This window comes from Centruroides vittatus, unplaced genomic scaffold (assembly GCF_030686945.1).
Source record: "Centruroides vittatus isolate TY-2023 unplaced genomic scaffold, ASM3068694v2 contig_879, whole genome shotgun sequence".
Classification (NCBI taxonomy): domain Eukaryota; kingdom Metazoa; phylum Arthropoda; class Arachnida; order Scorpiones; family Buthidae; genus Centruroides; species Centruroides vittatus.
In genome coordinates, this window is record NW_027122571.1 from 1,022,351 (window position 1) to 1,048,622 (window position 26,272).

The 26,272-nt window shown below is 28.8% G+C and overlaps 1 protein-coding gene across 1 annotated transcript in view; it reads left to right on the forward strand.

Moving 5' to 3' along the window:
- The window catches only part of WDR79 (WD repeat domain 79), a 27,823-nt gene continuing 1,551 nt past the window's right edge, over positions 1–26,272 (forward strand). The window contains exons 1-10 of the mRNA XM_067279915.1: positions 1–104; positions 920–1,246; positions 1,325–1,439; positions 10,942–11,030; positions 14,429–14,519; positions 16,757–16,889; positions 20,595–20,687; positions 24,778–24,896; positions 24,973–25,076; positions 25,145–25,297. Coding sequence (XP_067136016.1) covers positions 94–104; positions 920–1,246; positions 1,325–1,439; positions 10,942–11,030; positions 14,429–14,519; positions 16,757–16,889; positions 20,595–20,687; positions 24,778–24,896; positions 24,973–25,076; positions 25,145–25,297 — 1,235 coding nt within the window. The 5' untranslated portion in view covers positions 1–93. The remainder of the gene's footprint in view (positions 105–919; positions 1,247–1,324; positions 1,440–10,941; positions 11,031–14,428; positions 14,520–16,756; positions 16,890–20,594; positions 20,688–24,777; positions 24,897–24,972; positions 25,077–25,144; positions 25,298–26,272) is intronic.

The following is a 26,272-nucleotide window of genomic DNA, read 5'->3' on the forward strand; positions in this document are numbered from 1 at the left end:
TCACACTATCGCCATCTGGTGACATTTTTTGTAAACTTCAAATGGCGCTTTAGTAACGAAAATTGAATTATTTCGAAGTCATGAGATTTTGCCATGGATTCTACGTAAGTTTAGAAGTAAACAAATGAATAAATTTATCTCTCAGCAACAGTGCCAATTATTATTTTGCGCTAAACAAAATCTCAAGTTTCTATTGCTGTCAATAATTTATGATAGAAGTTACGTTTAGATAATATATATAATACCTAAACGTAACTTCTGTCTGTTTATATATATATATATATATATAGATGATGACTACTGTATATATATTATATTAAATATATAAAAAGATGGTAGTCATGAGTCCATCTCTCTATGGAACTTAAGTTTAAGTCCAGGTTGGCTCAGAAATATTCTTTAATGAGTCAACCCAAAAATGTCAGGCCCAGTCCTTCATTAACCAACTGTGCCATTGTGGATCTGAACAAGCCTATATTGGATATGAAAAAACCTTCTTTAGTCACAACTAGATTGCCTAATGGCTTAGGTTGTTTAGATTCAGCATATTAATCTGGGGGGACCCAGGATTGAATATGGGTGAGAAATCCCAAGAATTTTTTATTGTCAGTAAGTACCAGAAAAGACAGGTCCCTTCCCCATTTCTCCCCTTTTCATATTGTGGAAGTAGCCACATTTTATCTGTATTATTATTATTAATCGGAATAATTAGAATAATTATTCCGTTATTATGCATAATAGAATGTATGAAGTAGATACAACATTTAGAAATATAATAAATTAATGTAAAATTATACTTAATACAATGATATAAAATAATAATAATCAGGCTTGTTACTTTAGTTCTTATATTATGTTTTTAACTTAAATGATGTATTTAATATTATTAAATCAATTAACTTTCCTTTTGATCTTGCAGTTCGTCAGTTGTAGATATTCAATCGTCAGATATATTTCAAGATTCAAAATCTGACGAAGATATTATTTCTGAAAATAAAGACCTTGACATTGAACAACCAGCAATAAATAATGGAAACGTAGAAATAATAATTAATAATGATTCTTCAAATCATTTCCAAACAACGGAAGTAAGTAATGAGGGAATAAAATTATCTAATGATGACAGTGCTAACTATTTTAAAACTTCAGAGAATTGTTATGATTTTTCTAACTATCCTATACAAATAACTGGTGCTTGGAAAGAATTTGAAAAAATTACAGAAAATTATACTAAAGGATGTAAATGGTATGTCTTTTTTATGAAATGCCATTATAATTTTTAATTATGTTTTTGAATTTTAAAATGTATTTGTTATATTACAAGGTCTCCTGATGGAAGCTGCTTTTTATCAAACAGCAATGATAATTGTCTTCGTATTTTTAATCTTCCAGAAAGTTTATGGCAAAAGTCAATAACTTGGGAATCTGTCAGTGAATTGGTAATTTAGGATTTGATTTATATACATTATATTATTGGACAACCTACAATATAGATTGTTTTTGACATTTAAATTCAATAATTATATAACAAGAATTAAACATTTTCAGCAGTTTATATTGCTTTCTTACAATTCCAAAATATTCATAAAGTTATCTTATTGATACAAAAGTTACTAATAATTGGATTTTCAAACTTTATATAATTTACTGTCAGAGAATTATGTAATTTGATTTTTTGAAATTTAAGGTTTTTTTTTTTTTTTTTATTCTTCTGATGCTATTTCTATTAATACAATTTGCTAATACAAACAATTTGTACTTGTTATTAATAGAAAAAGCATCAGAAAATAGAAAAATTTCATAAATATTTATGAAATTTTGGACTCGAAGTACAGATATACTTCGCCTTATGTCGGTAATTGGTTCCATGAGAGGCGGCATAAGTTGAAAAATGACGTAAGTCGAATTTACTTGTGTAGTTATGACGTAAGTCGAAACTACACAAGTAAATTCGGTAAACACAAGTAAACTACAGTGGAAAATGCCAATAATGAGCACTTCAAGACCACTAACTAAGACGACAACACAGAAACACAAATGTTTTCATGTTTCGTTCTCTAGGATTTATGATGATTATATTAACATTTACTGTAAATGTACATATTTTAATATGATTTTATGTGCTTTTAACGCTTTTCTATTGATATTACAACTTCAATATTTGTGGCGAATGGATGTAAAGTCGAATAAAATGACTTAAACTTGATTTTTATTTTTCCATATACTTTTTTGACAAACGACGTATAATCGAGAACGACGTAACTCGAGGTATACCTGTATTCTTATCAGTAATATTTTATTCATGAAAATCTCCTTGCAGATTAAAATTCAAAGTAGAATACAAAAACATTCTTATCATTGAATATTGAGTTTATATCATTAAAATTTATATTTATTAACCAATATAATAATTATAAATTTTAAAATAGATTTTTATTAATAAATTAAATTTTTCCAAAACTTTTTATAAAATTTTAGTTTTGAAAATATGTATAAAATTTTTAAATTTTCTGGTTCTATAATACATAATTTAATTGAAATTTACTTTAACATTTTATTAATTTTTTTTCTGATGAAATTTTTATTATTATTAAAAATTTAAACAAAAACTATGTAAAAAAACTATGCCAAGTAAAAATTTATGACAATTTTGATGACAGTCAAAATTTTACTTAGCAGTTTTTCTTTGGTAAAGATAAGCTTGGTGCTTGGAAGCAGTGTCCAGACTTTTACTCGTATCACTGTTTTGCACATTTTGCCTCCAAATACCAAGCTTATATTTATCAAAGGAATACTACTAAGAAAAATTTTGACCATCATCTAATAAATTTTTACTTGGCATAATGTTTTTACATCTCAGATGTTTTTGTTTGGATATCAATTGTTTTTGTTTAACTCATTAAGCTTTGAAAACTCCATCTCTGTTGCTAATGATTAAATTGTTTTTACCTCTCAGGCTGCAAGGGGAACTTGTATAGCAAAACTAGTCTAGCAACTTTTCAATTGGCCGATTTCGTTTTTAACGGATAAGGCCGATTTTGGCTGATATGTGTAAAGAGTTAATAATTGTATTATTATGTCAAAACATGAGATGATGATGTACAATTCGGTCGGCGCTTGGCAACTGAATGAGCTGCTTATCAAATGCTCTGCCAACTGAATGCTTCCAATGTTCATTTCAGTCAGCACTGACCAAGCAGATTGCCAACTGACACTTGATATGCCATTTAGAAAAATTATTATAAAAAGCTTTACTTTGCATATATTTGAGCTTTTGTAATTCTGAGTAACATTTTGAATAAAATTAATTTGTTTCCATATAATTTTATGTTTATAAGCATAAAATTAAGCTGTAAAACTGAATTAGCTCTATGGGGAAACTCCCATAAATTTTAACGTAGTGACCTGAGTACCTCACTAATAATGAGAAAGGCTTAAGTTTAAAATTTTCTCTACGAGCATCTGCAGTGCCAGATGAAGAAAAAGGAGAAGAAAATACGGCTTTTTTGGCAATTTTTGCTTTTTTCAATTCTTGTATTTTTGCAGAAAATCTTGAAATTTTGCACACTACGTAAGAAAATAATTTTCTTTCTAACAAGATATTCGGAATTACTTCAGGTGTTTGGGACGGAGAAATCAACCCTCAAAAATTGACAACTCTGATTCCTGTACGTATAGTCTGTCAATGACTTTTTTTACTTGACCTGATCATATTTTAATTACCGTGTGTGTTTTGTTTTTATTTCCAAAAATACTTTTTATCTTTATTTTAAATGCTTCTACATTCAATTTTAAAATTCTTCCTATGTTTAAAAGTAATATTTTAATTTTCCAAGTTTTTGGAATTTCTCTTTTCATGATTAAACGTTACTTCTCTTTTCAAATGTTATTTTACTTCATGATTTTTATGTGGAGTAAATTTAAAAGTGGAAAAAAAAGATATAAAATTTGTTCTATATTTACATACCACAAATAATATAAAAGAACATATGAGTACCATTCCAATACAACAAATTTACCTTTAAAGATAAAGATGATTATAATAAACATAAAAACATAATATTGACAAAAAGCAGTAGTTATCAATTTGATATAAAACTTTCTTACAGCAATTTTTAAATGAAATCGTTTCTATATAATCAGATTTAACTTTTCCCATTGAAGCAATTATTCTGTTCCTAAAAGCATATTGATAACAACTAAAATAAACTTTCAAAGTAAATAATCTATTGCTGAATGAACAAAATGAAAAAGCATGTAAACTAACAGAATCCAGAAATCTATTGAAATATTTATAAAGCAATATAGAATCAAAGTATGCTATACCCTTTGATAGAAATGGGAATCCAAAATGGAATAAAGAGTTTCAATATCATCAAAGTACAGTAAATTACTTAATTTATTTATTAACCTTATGAATCAAAACTTGATTGTGAAGCTGCTGCCCTTTAGGTAGACCGGAGTCTACAGTTGATTGAAAGTTAGCATAGAAAAGAGCTCTAAGCACCTGAGTTGTTGATATCATTCTACAATTACATCATAACATTTCCTTCTGATAGTTAATTTCTTTTTAATATAATTAATATATTCATTGAACAGTCATTTAGAATTAAAAATAATATCAAACAAATTATTATTTGGAACCTTATCTAAAAGGTTTTAGTGTTTTAAACATTTTAGGTTTACAACACAAATTATATTTATTTAAATTAAATATAAGTAATTATTTATTGTGACATTGTCACAATGATGGGCAGCAATTTTTAATCATATTTTTAATTCATTTAATTTAAAATATATGCTCTCCACTCAAATTAGTAGTATCTTGCCCCTGTACATACTTTTCCTGTTAGATGATTGGCATGACTCTATTGCTAGCTAACTCAGACCTGGGCTTTTTACCTGCAGGCCACATTGGCCCCTTGACCCTTCCTGTCTGGCTCACGTGTGGTCACTCATGAACAAGAAATGTAGATGAAAACTAGTTTCTGCCATGCACGTGGGACTTTTTATTTATGTACAGATGGACACATGCAAAGGTGAATGCTTACCAGTAGACACACAAAATGTCAGGACATGTGAAAAAAAGAAAGATTGATACCGAATTCCCCATTTTTAACAAGGTACAGACTGAAAAATATTTATTTACAGAAGTCAAAGAAAAAAACAGTATGCTTAGTTTGTGGTGCAGAGATTGCTGTGCTCAAGGACTATAATTTAAATTGGCACTGTGATCAAACATGCAAAAAATACAAGAACTTGTCTGATGAAGAGAGGATTAAAGAGTCAGATGCTTTGTTAGCTAAACTGCAAAACCAACAAGGATTTTTTTACAAAACTTCACACGTCCAAGGATGCAACTGCCAAGGCAATTTATGTCATACCCACAAAATTGCTCGAAACAATAAACCGTTTTCTGATGGAGAGTTTATTAAAGGGTGCTTGGTGGACTCTGCAGTGCTAATATTTCTAGATAAAAAGGAGGCTTTTGAGAACATTCCTGTTTTCCGATGCACTGTAACGAGAAGGATTGAGGACATTGCGAAAAATTTGGAACTTCAGCTGCAGCACAAAGCAGTCAACTTTGACTTTTACTTTCCTGGCTGTTGTGTATATGTTACTGTGAATGACCAATATCTGGTGAATGTCAGCATTCACGCAGTCATTTCGTGTATGTATGAAATATTTGCTAAATATCATTATTTCTCACTTACACTGGCAAATGTCGACATTCAGCATGCACTGATGGTGAATGTTGAATAAAAATATTTTTATTACGTTAAGACAAAAATGCAACTTTTTAATATGTCAAAATAGGAGAAAGCTTAAGTAACAGCACATGTAAATAAACTGTTGAACCTAAAATGAACAGTACATTCTAAATCATTAAAGCAAATGATACAATAATAAACTTACACATAAATTATGTGATTAACATTTTACAATCTTATTTATTGCAACAACTTAAACTGTTATGGCACTTTGAATTGCACAAGAGTCCCTTGCTTTTACAACTGCATTTATTTGTGGAACACTTCTTTTTGCAATGACAGCGTGTATAGCCTTGCCCTCCATTTTTTGAATTAGCTGCAGCTGCTTCTCTCAGCGATAATTCTTGAGAAGAAATCTCATCTATGGAAAGTAACTTTTCTTTACAAATTACAAACTGATTATGGGTATAAAGCTAACAAACCGATCCCCACCTCACAGGATCAAAAGAACAAAAACACCATCCAGTGACAAAGTGGGCGGTTTCCACCAAACTGTTGCCGGGAAAACCCACAAAGGATTTGGCAACAGACTGTCGCCTCTCTGTCGACATCGGCTTCTCAGGTGTCGTTTCAATCTCCACCAAAGCTTATCTGTGTTTGTCGACACATCAGCGATTGTTCGAATGTATAATAATATAACCAAATATTTGGTCTTTCACCAACGTATTTTGTATGTGTCGACATTCACTGGAGAATATTAACATTCTCTAATTTCGGTCTTTCACAGTAACATATACATAACAAGGAAAAGTAATGGAATTGTGTCAAATTTGACTCTGAATTTTTTGCAAATCTCCATGTTTTGAGAGCCCCTGAACCCAACTTGAGCTTATTGGCCTGCAGTCTGATGCACTTCACTGCAGGACTGTCTCACTGCTTGAATTTTAATACATTTGGGTCTTGAGGTTGCTCACTCGGGATCATTCCAGAAAGTTCTAAATCATAAATAGTTCATCTTTGAAGATGTAATTGTAGATGATGAAGTGTCAGAGGGCAAAGTAGGCGAAATATCTAGTTGAATAAAATCAGGCACTGACACAACTAAAAAGTTAGAGAAATTGGTGATGACTTTCACTCCTGGAGGAACTGGCAACAACTGCCTCATTCAGCCATAAATTCTTATATTAAAATAAGTAACGCACAGCCAGGAGGTCAAAGGAAAGCCTCACTTTCACTGTCAAGAACATGTGAACTGAGAAGTTCTCAGATAGTAAAGGATAGTCAACAACATTAGTTGTCAAAATAGATATGAGAAAACTGAAAATCAATTTTGTTAATTTGGGTTCTCACATTTGCTTGCATTCTAAAAGTTTATTCTTTCAAATTTTTTTTTTGTTTTGCTAATAACTGAGGAAGGTCAGTGTAAAGTGGGTGAAAATGTTTGTAACATATGGTATTAAACCTAATTTTAATCATCTGTAGAAAAAGGTGTGGTTTTATTCTTAGATGACTTTAAAATATCTTTTAAAAAAATACACTTTGGCTAAATCTAATTCAAATAAACAGGCAAGTTCTGATGACATTGAATATTAAGTTAAAATTTCTTTAATACTTTAGTTTGTAGACACTATAATATCTCCCATATTGCATCAAGAATCAGAATAAAATGTTCAAATATTAATTTTCTAGATTGGTGGGAAACATCAATTACAATAATCAAAAAGCAATGTTTTGGCTTTTCAAAACTTATGATTTTAATAATTGAAAGAGTATTCCTATAAATAATTGTAATGCCTTTACTTTGTATATCCGAATGATAAAATAATAAGGAATTATAGTTGTAAGATTTGATGTAATTTAAGATATTAATCATTGACTCAAAGATCCAACATTCCATAAGTATAAGATCATAATTACTACTAAAATACAGCTGCAAATATATTACTATGTTATTTAATGGATGAATGCTTTGAAAAAAAATGTATTTAAATCTTGCATTTTATGTATAGATTAATAAGGAAAACTATGTATATAGTAATAATAATAGAAAATAAACAATAAAAAATTTAATGTTACAACTACCGACAACAACACGACAAAAGTAATTAGGATAAGTTATGAAAAGAGACATCATGTTCATTGGTGTTTATTTAATTTTACTTAAGAGATTAAATAAAAATGAAATTTAATGTAGAGCAGAAAGACTACTTAAAATCAAAATTGTTTGCAGTCAATATAGTTAATATTTGTTTTCATTGTTATTTTCCATTTTGTGTATTTGATAATATATTGTAGTAAGGCCTCTCTGACAATTTATTGGTCCAATTCCTACATTTTGTGTCACTTCATGACTACTAAAATACATGTATATGTATTTTAGTAGTCATGTTTATATGTCATGTTTAGTAGTCATGTTTATATGTAAAGTATAATAATACTTTACATAAACAGTAATGGTTTTATATACAGAGTGAATGTAATTAAGCAGGATGTGTTTAAAATTTTGTGTAGAAAGAACTATTGGATGAAACTCAACCAAAGGGCATTACTATGGCCTAAGGTGTTCCCACTTAATCTGTAATTAGGTCAAAACTTTTCTGGTGAGTTGGCCATGGCACCAAACTACTCCACACCAAATTTCAGCTTCAGACTTGCATGCACTGCAGCACAAAAATTCAAAAACTTTCTGCAGCTTTTCCTGAATATCTTGAAAAAGCTGTTGTTGATTTTGGTCAAATAAAAATTATGTGATACATTTACATAAGGACTATATCCATTATTTTTTAAAGATTTTAACATGTATGTTTACCATGTGAACCAACCAAACAAGAATTGTTTGAATTTTTGCACCTCCTAGTGTAGTCTGTTACAAGCTGAAAAATACTGTCCAAGAGTACAATGTTCTATCTGTACATCTGCAAAGTTTTATTAATTTATCTTGATGGTGAGATACTGAAAAAAATTAACAAAAAAGTATATGTTCAGTTTTCCATAAGATACTAGGTCTGCCTGTATTTACCTTGCTCTTTGTGGCAATTAGAATATGTAATTATACAGTACATTGACAAGAAAATTACAAATTTCCTATATAACTATCTGTGAACCCTAATAGGTATACAGTGGAACCTTGGTATACGACCTTAATCCGTTCCTGATGTTTGGACTTACACCGAATAGGAAGTATACCAAACCAACCTTTCCCATAAGAAGTAATATAAAAATGATTAATCCGTTTTCATGTAAAAAAAACCCTCTTGATATGATATATATTAATGGGATTGTAAAATAATTTATACACTGTTTGAGCACATTAATAAAAAAATAAATTTCATTATAGATTTTAAAAATTATTACAGTATATTGTATTATATTATTTAAATCATTAAATCAAAATCAAATCAAATCAAACTCTCCTTAATACTAATAATCTGTTTAGAAATTGATTAAACCCCTTTCGCAACGTTAGCAGATTTAATAATGTCTTTATTTTTCACGATTGTCGATATCATCATTCTCGGAATACAGTAGGCAACAGTTAAATTTCGACACCCATGCCACCTTCATATTTCTCAACAATCTCTTTTTTCAGTTTCATTGTGATTCTAGTTATTTTTTTAGTTTACTGTTGCTTTTCATTTGCCTTTTCACAATTCATGATTAATAAAAACAATAAAGTTTTACTTACAAATTAAAATCAGAAGAAATTTAACAAAGTTATAGACTGTGGGACTGCGAATGTCTAGTCTGGTCTAGTACACCAATAGTGCTACTTGTTCATAGATGGCAGGTATAATTGAATTAAGTCGTATACCAAACAAAAGTCGTATACCGAGCAAAGTTTGTTTCGTCCAAACAGGACATATTCCGAATTGGACATATTCTAAAGCAGACGTATACCAAGGTTCCACTGTATAAGGAATTTGAAATTTTCTTGATCTTTTTGAGAGCCTCTGTAAATGTAAAGAAAAAGGAAGATTAGAAAACAAACAGATAATAGTAATGTTTTCACAACTCAAATAAGTGAAAATTGTTAAAAAATGAAAAACTCTTAGCTTAAAAATTAAAATCAATAGAATTTAATTTTAACAGTAAAAATTTATTATTCAGAATTAAGAGATACCCTGGGATAACCAATCAGTTCAAATTTAGCCTACTTCCCAAAAGAATTTAGCCTAAATTTTAATTTAGAAAGTTTCTAGGGATATTTATATATATCGGGGGTGGCCAACAAGTCGATCGCGATCGAACCGGTCGATCGCCAAGCCAATTTTGGTCGATCGCTAGCGATGTCTTGACTTAATGTATTATATTTGTAACCGAACGCAACTGTATGCATGCAGTTATGACTCGACTCATAAGCAGTGAGTGCACTTCGTACTGAAACAGTGTATAAACATAGTATGTATTTCACACTTCCCCTCCCCACTTAGACAATGCCTATGACAACAAGTCGATCGCGACACATTTTTACGATAAAAAGTAGATCTTATGTGCACAAAAGTTAGCCACCCCTGATATATATTATGAAATATAAATCAGGAAAGTTTTAGATAATTTGTCTATTATAAAAGGAAAACCTGAGAGAAATCAATACATTTCAATGTAATAAAAAAGATTGATTTAAGTTTGGCAAGCACATGGTTTGGCATAAACTGTACCTATAGACTTAACATTGTGAAATTTGCCTTGTAATATCTCCCATCTTGGATCAAATTTTGAAATGCTGTTTGTATCATGATCTAGACCAGGGGTGGGGAACCTTTTTGTTCATGAAGGCCACATTACAATTCATCGTCCCTTATAGAGGCCGCATTGAAAATTTTTTTGTCATTTTATTCCTAGGCTTACGCCGCCAAGTAATTTGAAAGTTATGTAATAAAAGAAAGACAGGTGAATAAGAATTGAAAATAATTACATTTTAAGTTATTTTACTTCAGTAGGAACTTTTTATACAAGTAATAAGTAAATATTAGGTCTTAAAAAATATATATCAACATTTACATCACAGGCCACAGAAGGCCACACTTTTTGCAGGTTCCCCATCCCCAAAAGGCTGCAGGTTCCCCACCCTGATCTAGACCTAAATCAATTCTGTTTGTACGAAAAAATAATTTAAATTAGTTAAGTGGTTTTAGAAGAGTTAATTATAAAGATTTATTTAGAATATTGTTACATAAAAAAATTGGTTAGTGATATCCATTATAAAAATGTCATTAATTATATTTTTTAGCAAGCTGTATTATTTCTTCAAGAAAGTGGGTTAATTTATGATTATTGCTGGTATCCTTTGATGTCATCATTTGATCCAGTTACATGTTGGTAAGTAGAATTTTAGAAAAAATTGTAGCATCTTCTAGATTAGTGATGATGAATCTGTGACCCATGTGACAATTTAAATATCCACATTGAATGTTTAGAAAGTATTAGGTTTTTATAAATTAAAAAAATAATAATAAAATTTGATAGATTTCAAAACTTTGCATATACAGTGTGAAAGCAGGGTCATAAAAGTTGTAAAGGACACTAATTATGAACCTCATATAGAAAAATCATCAAATTTCTATTAAACAAAATATTTGTTTCCATTATAATGACATTATCATCTTTACATTTATATACAGTTTATTGTTATTTTTGTCATACAGATTAAAAAGTTAGAAGCTTACAAATTTTACTTTATTTATTTTTGTTGTTTAAATTACTCAAATTGAAATATTTGATCTGCAGTTTGGAGATAAATTCCAAATTCAGTTTTGGTCCACCTTTAAACAAGGTTTGCCATTGCTGTTCTAGATTTTCAAAACTTGTATTTATTATTATATAAATTTTATTATTTTATTCTATATAAATAAGTGCTATTGAAATATATAATGTAGGATATAATGATTTAATAGTTATATATAAACCATATACAATAAAAAATATAAATATAGTAAGACCCCACTTGATTCGGGGGATATATTCCTCGACGACAACAGTGCTAAATGAAACAGCATTAAACAAAATCATTTTAAGACAGAGTAAATAGGGAAAGGGGAACACGACCAAAAATAAACAGATTTTACTATAATTTTAAGTTATTTTTATATTAATTTGCATAATAATATACAGTCAAACCTGTTTTTATGCAGTCTTTTTTTGTGCGATTTTTTTATTTGTGCGGTATAGTTGGCGACTAGTCTCTAATGCGTTTTGTCATGTCTCACGTTGACTTATTATAGCTAAATAAACTTATTATAGCATAAATGAACTTATTATAGTAATATTATTGCACTGAATATGCGAAAAATGAAATAATTTATTTTTTAAGTCAACAAAACACCACCTGGACAAAAATATGTAAAACAGACGATAGACAAGACGATGCAGTGAAGTGCTGACATCTGTTGTCAATAAATTCTACGTGTGTTTTAATTACGTTAATTAAACCTTCAAAGTGCTTTCACGTTCCTGGACCATTAAGATAAGATTCATTTCAAAGCGTAAATTGAAGGTAAATGTACTGTATTATTTTTTTTATTTAGATATAAAATTTTAGGATTTTTATTTTATGTTTAGACATAATCCCTGAAAATGAATAAGGGCAAAAACAAAGCGAAGAGGAAGGTAATTTCCTTAGAAACTAAGACTACGATTTTAAAACGAGTTATTTTCTATGTGAGACTATTTTTTATGCGGTTCACCCTATTCACCGCATTAAAAAAAATATTTTTTAAATTGTGTTGCGAAAACTATTTTTTATAGCCACTCGTGAAGTTTTGTGCAATTTTTTTTAATGCGTTTCATTTTATGCAGTCCCTATCCACCGCATAAAAACAGGTTTGACTGTATGTTAAATAACATAAACATAAGCACACAGAAATGTAAAATTCATTTTTTGTGACGAATGTCCTGGCTCTTCTGAAATTTTTGTTTTTTGCAATAAAGTTGTGTAGTTTTGTTTGTTGCTTTTTTCTTTCCTTAAGCAAATGTTGGTAGCAAGAGATCACATCCAAAATGCCTTGTCTTGCTTTCACTCTTTTCAAAATCTAGATCATTCACTACAATTTGATGAATGATTTTGATTATTATTACCAAACTTTTACTAAGGAAATCTGTTGAGAAATTTTTTGGATTCTTTGTTTTCAGAATCTCTGTTTTCCAGTTCTACATGAATTCTTTGTTCTGCCAGTTCTTGAAGGTTGTTGTTGGTAAGACTCTCACCAGAAACCTGCAGTAACTCCTCAATGTCTTGCTATATTAGGTTGACAATTTGGTCAACCTAATGATACAGGCTCTTCTCATTGAGAATTCTTGGATACCTTCAGCCATAACTTCTTCCACACTTTGTTCATGCATTTATCAGTTAATTCTTGCCAAAAAAGTTGATTTTGCCTATGGCATCCATGATGATATATTTTTCCAAAATTGCACCAAACAAAACATAGATTTAAGGAAAGTACAGCACTTTGACAAATTGCCATCGTTTGGTGATTGGTTCGTGTTTGAGAATAATCGTATTATATACAAATCAATGAAATGCCACGATAATTTGAATCAGTGTAAATTTTGAGCTGTTTTAGGCTTTGAGCAGACTGCGTTATATTGAATTGGCATTAATCATGGCAGCGTTAAGTAGGGTCTTACTGTATATATTTATTTGTTTTAAGCAGAATAATTTATTTTTATGCTGGGAACTTGAAATGTCATATTTAATTTTTTAATGGAAAACTACAAATGACAAATTGTTAATAACAATATTATTAACAATTTAGGTAATTGCAGTGTAGTTCTGATTTACAAGCTTTATTATATGAGAGTTCAGTACAACAAACTTCTTTATTTTTCCCTCTGATTTGTGAGAACAATTATTTGATACAATAAATGTCAACTGATATTTATGAGTAGAGAATATTTGAATCATGAGTACAATGAGATTAAAATTCCCATGCTTTTCAAATATGTGGTTATAGATTCCAGTTTCCATTTTCTTAGTTTTATTCACACTGTATTCATTCATTAGAAATACTGCTAATAATTCTAAAACAATTATCTAGTTTATGAAACTTTATTATCTCTATATTATAAACCATTCTATCAATTGATTATAATTCTATTAATTAAGAAAAAATTATTTTACTCTATTTTATTTCCTGTCACACAAATGTCTGATAACTTATGTTGTTTGTCTTCTCTCATATCATTTTCCTCATTTCATATTAATTTCTTTTATATCAGGGAATAACTAGTGAATTAACACTTTCATTTATTTTATTTTGTTTAGAATCATTTGCTGATAGGTAAATATGTGTTTTTAGGACTTTAATGTTATTTGGGAAACATAGATATTGTGAAAACAAGATAGAAATTTTGATCATAAGAAACAATGGAAAAGCTGATCCTGATTGATGAGAGAAATTCTGGAACAAGGTATGCTTGTAAATCATTACACTGTAATTACCAAAATATAGATTCATAAATTATATATTTCAAGTAAATACAAATGAATTTATTTGTTAAAGGTATGTTTTCAAGTATTTTTATTAACACACAACCCAACAGCAGTTTGTATTAAATAGGAAAAGCCACAAATAAATCTTTAATAATAAAAGAAAGAGAGAGAGAGAGAGTAATAATAATCCTTATAAAAAGAAAGAAAATTCAAAAACATACAAGAAAATAAAATAGATATTAGACTTCAGTTAATCTGTTAATGTTGTTTTATATTTTTTTATTAGTCTAGCTTCCACTAGTCGGCATAATCCTGTTCATATGTGGGATGCCTTCACTGGACAACTTCGTTGCACATATAGACCATACAATGATGCTGTAAGTTTTCAAATTTTAACTAATCCAAATTTTAAAACATTTTTGAATAATCCATAATAATTCTTATAATCATCAGAGAGAGAAATTTTTTAGTGTTTAAAATTAATTTTCTTTCTGAAATTCATTATTTACATTAATTTAATTTAACATTGTACAAGGATTGATGATAAATAATGTCTCCTACCTCAGTATTTTTCAAACAGCATAGAAATAAAGGTACAGAATATTTTCAGGACCCAAAATTTCCCCAGATCATAAATTTTACATACAAAATTTCTCTGAAAACTGTTGCACATTAGTATACAAAATAAAACATTTTATGAACAAATTAATTATTATTACTATATAGTTTGAATTATTATAATTAAATAGGCCTACCATATAATTTGCCTCAAATCATTAAACTGATAAATTAATATAAAAACTTTTAATTAAAAGAATGCTTTAATTTAAGCACTTTTTATTGTAGAATGGCTTATATAATTAAACTTGATGTAATAAATCTAAATTGATTAATGGAAATAAAATTGAAATCTTTTAACAGGTGTCATTACAAACACCAATCAAATGGATTACCTATGTTTAATTCAAGGTACTAATTAATGGACTTACTTAGTTGTGTTTTCACGATATCCTCATGTTACATGTCCATCTAACTGTGTAAAAATTTCAGTCAAAAAATTTTTTCTTATCACAGGCTCTAGAAAAACCACTGCATGCATGCAATTACATACAATTTTTCTTTATTGTCATATATTGCATGCATTGTGATATTTTTCCACTCTAACATCACTTTTAATAATGTCAGAGTGGGAAAATAAAATTACCATTGTCAGCTATACTTGATGTAATGACATAGTAATTCTCTACAACCTTGAATGCTTGTCTCCATAAGATAGCCTAGAATGTTACAGCCTTCAACAATTTAAATGTTTTTGTGAATTACATGCCCAAAAAATACAAAAAATCATTTTCTGGTCCTTCTGAGGAACACCTCAGCTCTCTATCATTTATTTCCAGTTGAACTAATTTCATATTAACCCACACTATCACAAAGTTTGAAAGGTTTCCTATGGGAGCCTGGTCAAGGACACTTCTGCAAACTAAACAATCTGTTACATTGAAGTTTGACATTACAGAGAAGATATGTTACCAGAATTTTCAGAATCATCAAATTTGAGGTACAATAATAATTACATGCAGCATAATTATGCATGAAAATTATCAAGATACACATGTTCATTTGCTAAAAAAATAGCATGTGTGATTGGGATTATTTTTCTTGAACCATATTCATACAATTGGACAATTCTGCATTCATGGTGATCACTACTGTTTAGTAACCACAAATATCCATTCTGTATGTGCTCAATTTCAGTTTGTTGTGCTGTGTCATTACATAATAGTTTAGTTTAAACATGAAAGTTGTCTTCTTCATTCCATGCAAATAAATGATCAGTGATTGAACTTTTAGTATTAGAAATTGTGCTCCTATTGAAATATGCAGATTTTTAGTAAAGTATTATAAAACCTTAACATCATTTGAAATATGTATTTGCAGAGTAAAGCCAGAAATATTAAGGTTTCTTGTCCTGTGATAATGCAAGACTACAGCAGAGAAAATGGTTAAGAACCTAAAGTTATGGGTTATTCTTTGCTCTCCTTACAGCACAGATCTGCACCATCAGACTTCTGGCTGTTATGAAAATCATGAGATGTGTGAAATGTCAATGCTTTTCATCAGATGCTGAAGTCAAGCTGCTGTACAAGAAAAAGAAGAGAGTTTTTCATGCATTGAAATGCAAAAATAAATTGAATACATGGAAAAATGTGTCACTCTAAATGGTGATTTTGTTAAAGAATGAATATTAAAATAAATGATTTTTACTACATTTGAAACTAAGGCCAAATCACTGAATGGTTATGGTATCAGCCAACAACTCTTGGAACCTAAGAACAAATCCAGATAGGTCAAAAACCCACTGGAATTTTTTCTGGGGTAATATGTCCCATATAATATAGTAACTTCCATTGTGGGCATGACTATACTCACAATGGGTTTGATAATAAATAAATAAAAGTAACCCTCTTAGTACCCACAGGGTGGAAAGTCCAAAAAATGTATATTTTAAACTAGTCATAATATTCTCTTCCCAAACAAATTTTATGAAAATGGAGACCTTATTTATCGATCGGCCTTTGCAAATTTTTTAAACGTGTTTTTTTATTTTATTTAGGATGAAATTGTACCTCCACATAGCCTGGCATTTGATCCTCAAGGTGAAAAATTGTATTGTGGCTTTAATAAAACTATTCGAATATTTGACGTTAGCAGACCTGGTAGAGATTTTACAGAAAAATTAACAAATGGTAAATTAGATTTTATTATTTATAATCCATAAATTTAATCATTTATTTTACTTGTTATAGAAATGTTAAATATGTATATACTGTTCATTTGTTTAATAACTTCTGCATTTACAATAAATTTAATTTAATTTGCTGTTTAGTTTTAGTTTATCTCAAATTTTGATTGAAATAGCAGAAATCATTTCTGTATCTGTAAAACATCCCATTTTCTATGTTTTGGTGCTTTTTCTTGATATTTTTTTTTTTTGTTTGTTTTTACAACTGAATGCTCATTATATCACTAAGCCACTCTCTTTTGATTAGCCAGAGCACCAGATTCTGGGTGGGGTTGGTTAGGTAACAGCATGCAGTAATTCTTTGTTGTATCTAATCAGAGTTATTTTTGAGCCTTCACCATTTAACCCTTTGAAGCACATTGTACACTATTTTTTAACTATCTGAAGTAGTAAACTGTATTTGCCATTTATTTTGTATTAATGTGCAGTTAATAATTTTAATGATAAGATTATTTAGAATAATTAAAGCTTACAAGATTCAAATCTGAAACACTTGCTCACTATCTCTATGCTCTTTGAATACTTTTGCTTATGTGAGAATCTGAAATAATTGTTAAGATTCTAACAATTGAAGGAAGATTTATTTTAAATTTGTTGTATTCTAAAAGTTGTTAAAATGTCATTTTGTTACAAATAGTCATTAAATTTCACTTGTTTTCAAGAAATACACTAATAATGGGGGGAAAGGGAACTTCCTTTCTGTTTGAAGGCGAAAAGATCACTTCCCTCAATAGTGACACATCTCACTGCGAAATTCACTTCTACTTTCATTACACGTTGGATGCGTGGAGAGATTTTCTTTCATTCTCATTGGAGAGAATTTTACTATAAAAAAGATGGATCACCTCCAAAAAGTGTTCTAGTTAGCTCTCGTTTTTGTCCTTGAAGCTCTATATAATTTTGTGCCTTGTTGACACCAAACAAAGTTCCTGCCAAAGATTCTTATCAAAGTCACACATCGTATAATACAGTCAAACCTGTTTTTATGCGCTCTTTTTATGTGCGATTTTTTTAATGCGAATTTTTAATTTGTGCGGTATAGTTGGCGACTAGTCTCGTGCGATTCGTCATGTCTTACGTTGACTTATTATAGCTAAATAAACTTATTATAGCATAAATGCACTTATTATAGTAATATTATTACATGAATATGCAAAAAATGAAATAATTTACTTTTTAAGTCAACAAAACACCACCTGGACAAAAATATGTAAAACAGACGATAGACCAGACGATGCAGTCAAGTGCTGACATCTGTTGTCAATAAATTTTATTTCGTACGGATTTGAGTTATTTTCTATGTGAGACTTTTTTTATGCGGTCCCTGTTGACCGCATAAAAAAAATATTTTTAAATTGTGTCACGAAAACTATTATTTACAGCCATTCGTGAAGTTTCGTGAGATTTTTTTTATGCGTTTTTTTTAATGCGGTCCCTATCCCCCGCATAAAAAAAGGTTTGACTGTATATCAAGATATATATATATATATATTGAATGCAAACTCTCTAAGTATTAGGTATCAGGTAGTGTGTTAGATTTGACAGTCCTCTTATATTGTATATTTTGTCATTGCAAGATTTATATTATTTGGAGATGGAACAAATTCCATATATATATTTTAATTCTTTTTGTCAAATAAATATGCTATTTTACATTTTTACGTTCTTGTTCAGATTTTTGTTGCCTAACTCCATTTTTGACCCATGTTGCTGCAAATGTTTAGTTAATATAGACCCTCCTGGAGTTCTGGTAGAAATTGTATAATATTGGCCACTCGGAATAAGGTCCATAGAGATCTTCTAATTAGTCCAGACATCATTTAGTCAAGTTGTGGCTATATTGAAGGTTAAGAGGGGTATACTGGAATGCCTCTCTTTCACATTTGTATTGTAAATTATTAAGTCATTAAAGTTATCAAAAGATGACACTATATCTACCTTCTATAAATAATTTAATAACTAACATATAACTTGGTATAATTATGACAAAATATTTGAAATCAGTGTGTAAGCTAAGGTTTGTGTTGCTTGAGACTGTTCTTGAGTTTGCAGTCTTCCACAAAAAACACAACACGATACACATCAAACATTCTTAGAAAAAAGTGAAAAAGATACATAAGCCATAGAGAAAAACATGTGGAAAAAATTAGGACACTGTTACCAATGTTGTTATTAATTAAACACAACTAAATGCCTAAATAGGTATGATAGTCAATAAGGACATCTTCAAAGGAATGCAGTCCTTACCATTATAGGAAATTTCAAACAGTAAGCAGTGTTTTTGTGAAAAAATCAACTTGAATCTGGCATCTCATACTCTCTTGAGCAAAAAGAAAAAATTTTTGATTGCAGTAAGCAAAAGTGTTGCCCAAAGCAGACCACCCTCCCCTAGCTAAGCTACCAATTAAAATGTATTATTTATTAAATTTTAAAATCATTACCTATATTTCTTGCATTCAAATTTAAATAATATCTAGAATCTTTATATTTAAATTAAATTAATAAAGTTAAAATAATGGAGATTGAACCTGAAGATTGTTAATGATGATCAAAAAATTAGGCATGAATAAATTTGCTGGATATTTAAAGGTTTTCAAATTATTTTTAAATAAATATGAATATTAGATTGAAGAGTGTGTGATATATCATAAACATAATTCCATGAAGGAAAATGAGTTAAACTCCATTCAAATAATCTGTAGATGAAAATATGTTTTTTAAGCATCCATTATTTAAAAATTATATTCGGAAACATTTTGAAATGAGAAAATGCTTAATAATATAAATTTTAATTTGTTGTCTGTTATACTGTATCAAAACACATTATACTTAGTGAATATTATACATTCAGAAGTGTATCATAGATTTTACTGTATTAAGTTATTTAAGTCTAATATGTTTACTGAAAATATTCTATTATAAATAATTTTAAAAAATATGCATATGTAACACAAAGAGTAATATGTGTGTTTTAACCATTCATAAATAAATAATGTCAAATCACCACCTGTTAAAAATTTTCTCATTGTATGCAGAATAGTTTGCCTGAAATATTCTTTTGTAAGCTGTCAATTTATTTTCTTAAAATATTTTATTTAGAAACTTTTTTAATACTGTATTTATTTTAATTAAATGTATAATAAATTTTCTCATAATAAGAGATTGCTTATTATACTTTTAGATTCTATTAGATTAGTTTGGAGAACACAAAAATTCATTTTAAAAAATTAGATTATTAAATGAGACTTCATTAAATTGAGGAATTGCTGTAATTAATAATAATAACAGTAATAATAATTGAATGTAAATTAAAAACAAAGGGTCATTTGTAATTTAAATCATAAGCAGTTTCTTCCTGTTTTTATTTTCCTGAATTTTTATTTTAGTTTTATATATTAAATACTATGTATAAAATACAAAAATTAACCAGTTTCTTTAAGGTATTCTACAAAAAATAATCATTTTTCTTTACATTGCTCTGTTTATTATATAGTGCAAAGTAAAATAGATAAAATGGTTAAGTTGTCTTTAAAATAGATAAATTATTATTTTATTAAAGGTTGCCATTTTAAATTATTTAATTTTTATTTCATAAAAATTTTCACTTTACGTGTAACAAATTTTAGCACAATGTTTGTTTAAATTACAGAAAATAAAGACGGGCAAGCTGGAATAATTTCATGTTTTGCCTTTTCTTCTTCAAGTAATCATCTGTTTGCTGCTGGTTCCTACTGCAGAACAAGTAATTACTTTTATTTTAAATTTTAAAAAATTCCCAGTAAAATGACACACATTATATATACATACATACATGCATACATAACATGTTTATTTTATATTTATCCAGGATCTTACCAGCATTGCACAAGTATATACATGTGGTTCATTAGTTTCAGTGCCATGTTTACAGTAAAATAAATTAATTCATTCAAAAAAGAGGCATATGTAAATCATGCAGTGATTTCAAGGCAATACCTAAATTTTTCAAACATAATATGATGATGCAAATTAAACTCCAGTTAAACAGATAGTTTATAGTTTACATGATAAATATCAAATGAAAAATGGGAGAAATGTTATTTTGGTTAATGTTACCCTAGGTATCGAAGATGGCGGCACTTCCGATAATCTCGATGGCAAGCGTGTTTAGAAATGAAATGTAGATGGCACTGTTTGTACTTACGGTTTTTTATGCAAATTTTCATCAAAATTTTCCATTCTGGAAACATGAGGAATAATGTGAATTTTGATTTCACTTATTGGTTAGATGGATAGTGCATGTTGTTAAGTGTTATGTAGGTGTACGTGTTTTTTTAAAGTTTGTACAATTTTCTCTAATTTTTTAAAGTTAACGAGTAGGAAAATATGGTCAATGGTAATTTCCATGTTAAATGTGTGTAATTGTGTTATATGTGTTAAATGTGTCATAACCAAGGATATGTAATCGTGAATTACGACGCCATAAGAGAACGTGACCGACACATGGAAGGCAAAGTGGGCATGGGTCGCAGGTGTCACCCTCTATGGAGAAGCTGCCTTTCACTGCTGAAAAGGCGAGAGATGTGAATCATAAGGCTGAGTTCCTTAGAGGCTTAAACTTTTACGTACATTCCAGGCAAATTCTGTTCGAATCCAATCTCGTAATTCACTACGACTAGTTATTGATGGATTTGAGGTAGAATGATGAAATTTTTATTTTTTGTCTTCGATCAAAACTAAGGAAATGAAACCAAAGTCTTGGGAAAAGTAAGTAGCAAATTTACGTTTTAAAAATGTTTTAGTTTAAAAAAAAGTTTAAATCTAGGTGATATTGGTTAATCTCGCCTGTTGCCATCTTTGATACCTAGGGTAACATTAACTGTTATTTTTATATGACTCTGCTACAGTATGATTTTTCATGAATATATTTTTATTTTTGTATTAATTAGAGATATGACAAACTTTCTAGAAAAAAATTGATCAGATAAATTAAAATTATAAATGATGGCAGCATAAACATTACATTTACTTAACTTTATCATACTAATTTATATATATATATATATATATATATATGTTGTACACAAACACTTAGTAGTCATAATTAAAGTCTTATTCAGCACACTAGAGATATTTAGCAGCCCAAATGTAACTAAATATGATATCATATCATATCAGGACGTACAAAAGACATTTCCATAAAAAAAACTGGTACTTTTGTCACTGCAAACAACGAAAAGCAATTTTCCTTTGCTTTTAGTACAGCAGTCTAAATTTCTGGTGATTATTACTTCAATTACACATTGGATGAAATACTATTTTTTATTAATTAATAAATCTTTAAGTTATATTTTTCTTTGTTTTTTTTTTGTTTTAACTGTTTTTTAATGTCAGAGTTAAAAATTCCAGAATTTCCACTAATTGTAGGCTTATTAACTTACCTTATTTATATGTTATTAGTCAGTTGTTCATTATGCAATGTCAAAACTGATCATAATAAGTGAATTTTATTGCACTGTTCCTGTAAAATATAAGTACACCACATTGAGTTTAATAATACAAAATCCAATTTAGTACAAGTTTTTAGCAGCTACTGGTGAAAGTGTGAAGAAACAATAAAAATAAATTCTTTCAAGCAGCACTGTTAATATATATAAAATAATAATCTTGTATGTGTATAAAAAAATTTACAATTGTGCATGTGTAGTCATTTTTCAATTGTATACAGTAGAACTTCCAATTATCTGAGCCCCAATTAAGTAAGTTCTGCATTATCCAAGGAAACTGTAAGTGGATACACTACCTTTCTTATACTGTAATTCATAAAAGAAAGTTTAAATGATAACCTAAATTACAAAATGATTTGTTTGTTACTTTTAAGTTCAATGTGAGACAAATCATTGATATTAAACTGTAATTACAATAATACACATTTTCATCCTTAAACTAATTTATCAGCTGTATAGTAAGTACAGTAGAGCATTGATTATCCGACTCAATTGGTGACTGGGGTTGGTCAGATAACTGAAAAAACAGATAACCGAAAAGTATTTAAAAATATATTATTAGTATAGTATATTAGTATATTGCTATTAACCTACTTTGCGTTGAATTTTCATCGATGTTAAGCCTAACAAAATTTTTTAAAAATAATAATCGTCGCTATTGTATCGTTAAAAATTATTTCTTTATTTTCCACAAAATAAATACAAAAATAAAAGAAAAAATAGAAAATTAAGCCTGGTTTAAATATTGTCCTCCTTTTCATGGTTGAATCAGTGTTGCCAGCTAAAACACGAAAAATTTAACCAAAATAATATTAAAGTAGCCAAATACATAGCCAAATATTGTAACGCTACATCACTAGCAGACATTTGAATTTGCAGACTAGAAAGCAGCCGGATAATCGATGCTCTACGGTATTGTAAAAATTATTATTCTTATATATGATTAAATTCATTAAAGTATAAAAAGAGGCTTAAAAGTGCTACCATATAAATTTTTTGTATGTATAATTTTTAATTGAAAATGACCTTGATTTTATCCAAGTTTTTGATTATCTGAGATAGCATTATCCACCTTCCCTTGGATAATTGGGTTTCATTGTATTTAAAACTTTAAAGAGTAAAAAACTCATTAAAAAGCTGTATTACATGTATTAAATATTGTCTTGTGTTCCTGGCTCCTTAGTTTCTGTATTAAATGCTTAATTTCAAATAATCAACTGTTTAAATCTTTCCCACAAAGGAATGTTTTGAACAAGGACATTAAGAATCATAAGGACATTAAGGATTGAAGAAGGACATTAACAGCTTCAGCTTCTTAATGTCATTGTTCAAACTGAATTCAAACATTTATATTATTTTTAATGGATTCAACAACATTCAAACAAAATTGAACATCAGTACTTTTAGCTCATCTGGGAAGCAATGGTAATAATGTGCATATATGGAGTTTGATTTTAACAAATTAGAATGAAAATGTATAGTTTGAAATATTGTTCAGTCTGTCAAAAATGATACTGTTCAAACTGAATTTGAACATTTGTAACTTAGCTTCAGTTTTTTAATGAATGTATTAAAACAGGACAAAAACATTCCTTCATGTGAAAAGTTTAAATAGTTGGCTATCTGAAAGTAAGCATTTAATGTGGATAATTATTCTATATTGTTTTGTTTTTAATAATTCTTCTTTTTTTTTTCTGTAGTGTAATATTATAATTTAATAATTTATATAGAAATTATAATTAAAAAATATTCGGCATTTTCAATGAGTTGCAACCAATTATGTGATGATTATAGAATATATAAAGTTAAAATAATACAATATTGTCATTTAATGTGTTATTCATATTAATTACAACCTGCCCGCATATAAATATTATGTATTCCAGATTTTTTTAATCCACAATACATATTTTTAGTTATTGCAGGAAACTGTACATCAGCCATTTTACTCATACCCTCTTTAGAAGCACTATTATTCACATCCTCCACAACTCATATAAAGAAAAAGTATGTATCAATATTAACAGGAACTCAACAACAACTTTTCTTACATTTAAACAATAATATCTGAAAATCTAATGCTCTAACAAAGTACAGAAACAAGTACTTTCACAGTAACTCATTTTATTGAAAATGAGAAATATTCCGTACACCACGAGTGTTTTTGCAGTTCTCTAGGATATGCTCTACTGTTTTTGCACCACTGAATTATAGAATGTTGGGTAATTGAAATTGAAGATTAATTTATATCATAAATTTCTTTACATTGAAAAATTAAAATGTTTTTCTTTCTTTACTTTGTAATAAACATCAGTTATTATTAATAATCTTTTTATTAATTTAAAGTTGGTATATATTCTGCCCAAGAATTGGATTTGCTTTTTCTTTTATCTGGACAAATGGGTGGAGTAACTCATTTAATATTTTCGTCGGATGGCATAAAATTATTCAGTGGAGGAAGAAAGGTACAGTACTTAGCAATATGAGCGATTTTCATTTTTCACTATAGTATTTTTATTAATATTAAAAATAACATTACAGGATTGTGAAATTCTTTGTTGGGATATCAGGAATCCAGGAAAGGTGTTTTATAGTATGCGACGAATCGTTACAACAAATCAACGAATGTATTTTGATATAGACAGGTAAGGATACTTTAAACCTATATAACACTGAAATGATTTTAAGGCTTACAGTTTTATTTTGAATGTAGCACTGGCCAATACTTGATAAGTGGAAACGAAAATGGAGTGATCACTGTTTGGGATTTAAATAAACCACCTGAAAATATATCTGGTGAAAATGAACCCATTTTACATCCAGTTCTATTCTTTCAAGCCCATAATGATTGTGTAAATGGAATCAGGTAGAATTTTGTCTTTTGGTTTATTATTAAATTCAATCAATATATAAGTACACTATTCCACAAATTAAATGTGAAATTAAGTGAGTTAATATGTAACAGCCAAAATAAGTGGTGTTTTTTTTTTATTTTGGAAATTAATGCCAAACAATTGCCATAATGCATCAGGCTATTTTTTTGGCTATTATTAATAATTAAATTTTAAGTAATTTATTAGATGTAGATGTTAGGTCCATCTCTTAGAATATTAATTTATTATAATTATTAAATTTAATAATAAATAATTTAGAATATTCTGGAAGAAAAGAATCGGTCCAGAGCGGGACTCAAACACACAACTCCTGCTTACTGTGTTACCAGTTACACTACTTGGATCCCAAAACAATTCTCCATTTCCAGACATAGTTAATCTTAGATATAACCATCCATGGTTACTTGCGGTGCTGACTCCTGCGTCCACGGCCTTAGAATCATCTACTTTGGCACTCGGCTGGCTATTGCATGCTAGCATTAAGAGATAGCTGATTAAGTGTCAGAGTGGGTGATTATGTATGCCATGGGGTGTAGTTGTCCCCAGTCGGTGCAATGAGTAACTGTGGATGGTTATATCTAAGATTAAATATATCAGGAAGCAGAGAATTGCTTGGAGATCCAAGTAGCATAACTGGCAATGCATCTGCACTGGGCCAATTATTTTCTTCTAGAATATTAATTTATTATATTTATTAAATTTAATAAGAGATGGCACCTAATGTCCATGTCTAATAACAAATTACTTGAAATTTACTTATTAATAGTAGCCAAAAATAGCCCAATGAATTATGGCAATTGTTTGGCATTAATTAATAATGTCAGATCTTGAGATGATGAATTTCCAAAATGAATATATAAACATTATCTAGAATATTGAAAGAATAATTCTTTTTTCTAATTCTAATTAGTACATCTGTAACTAATAATTAAATAGTGTCTGTATCA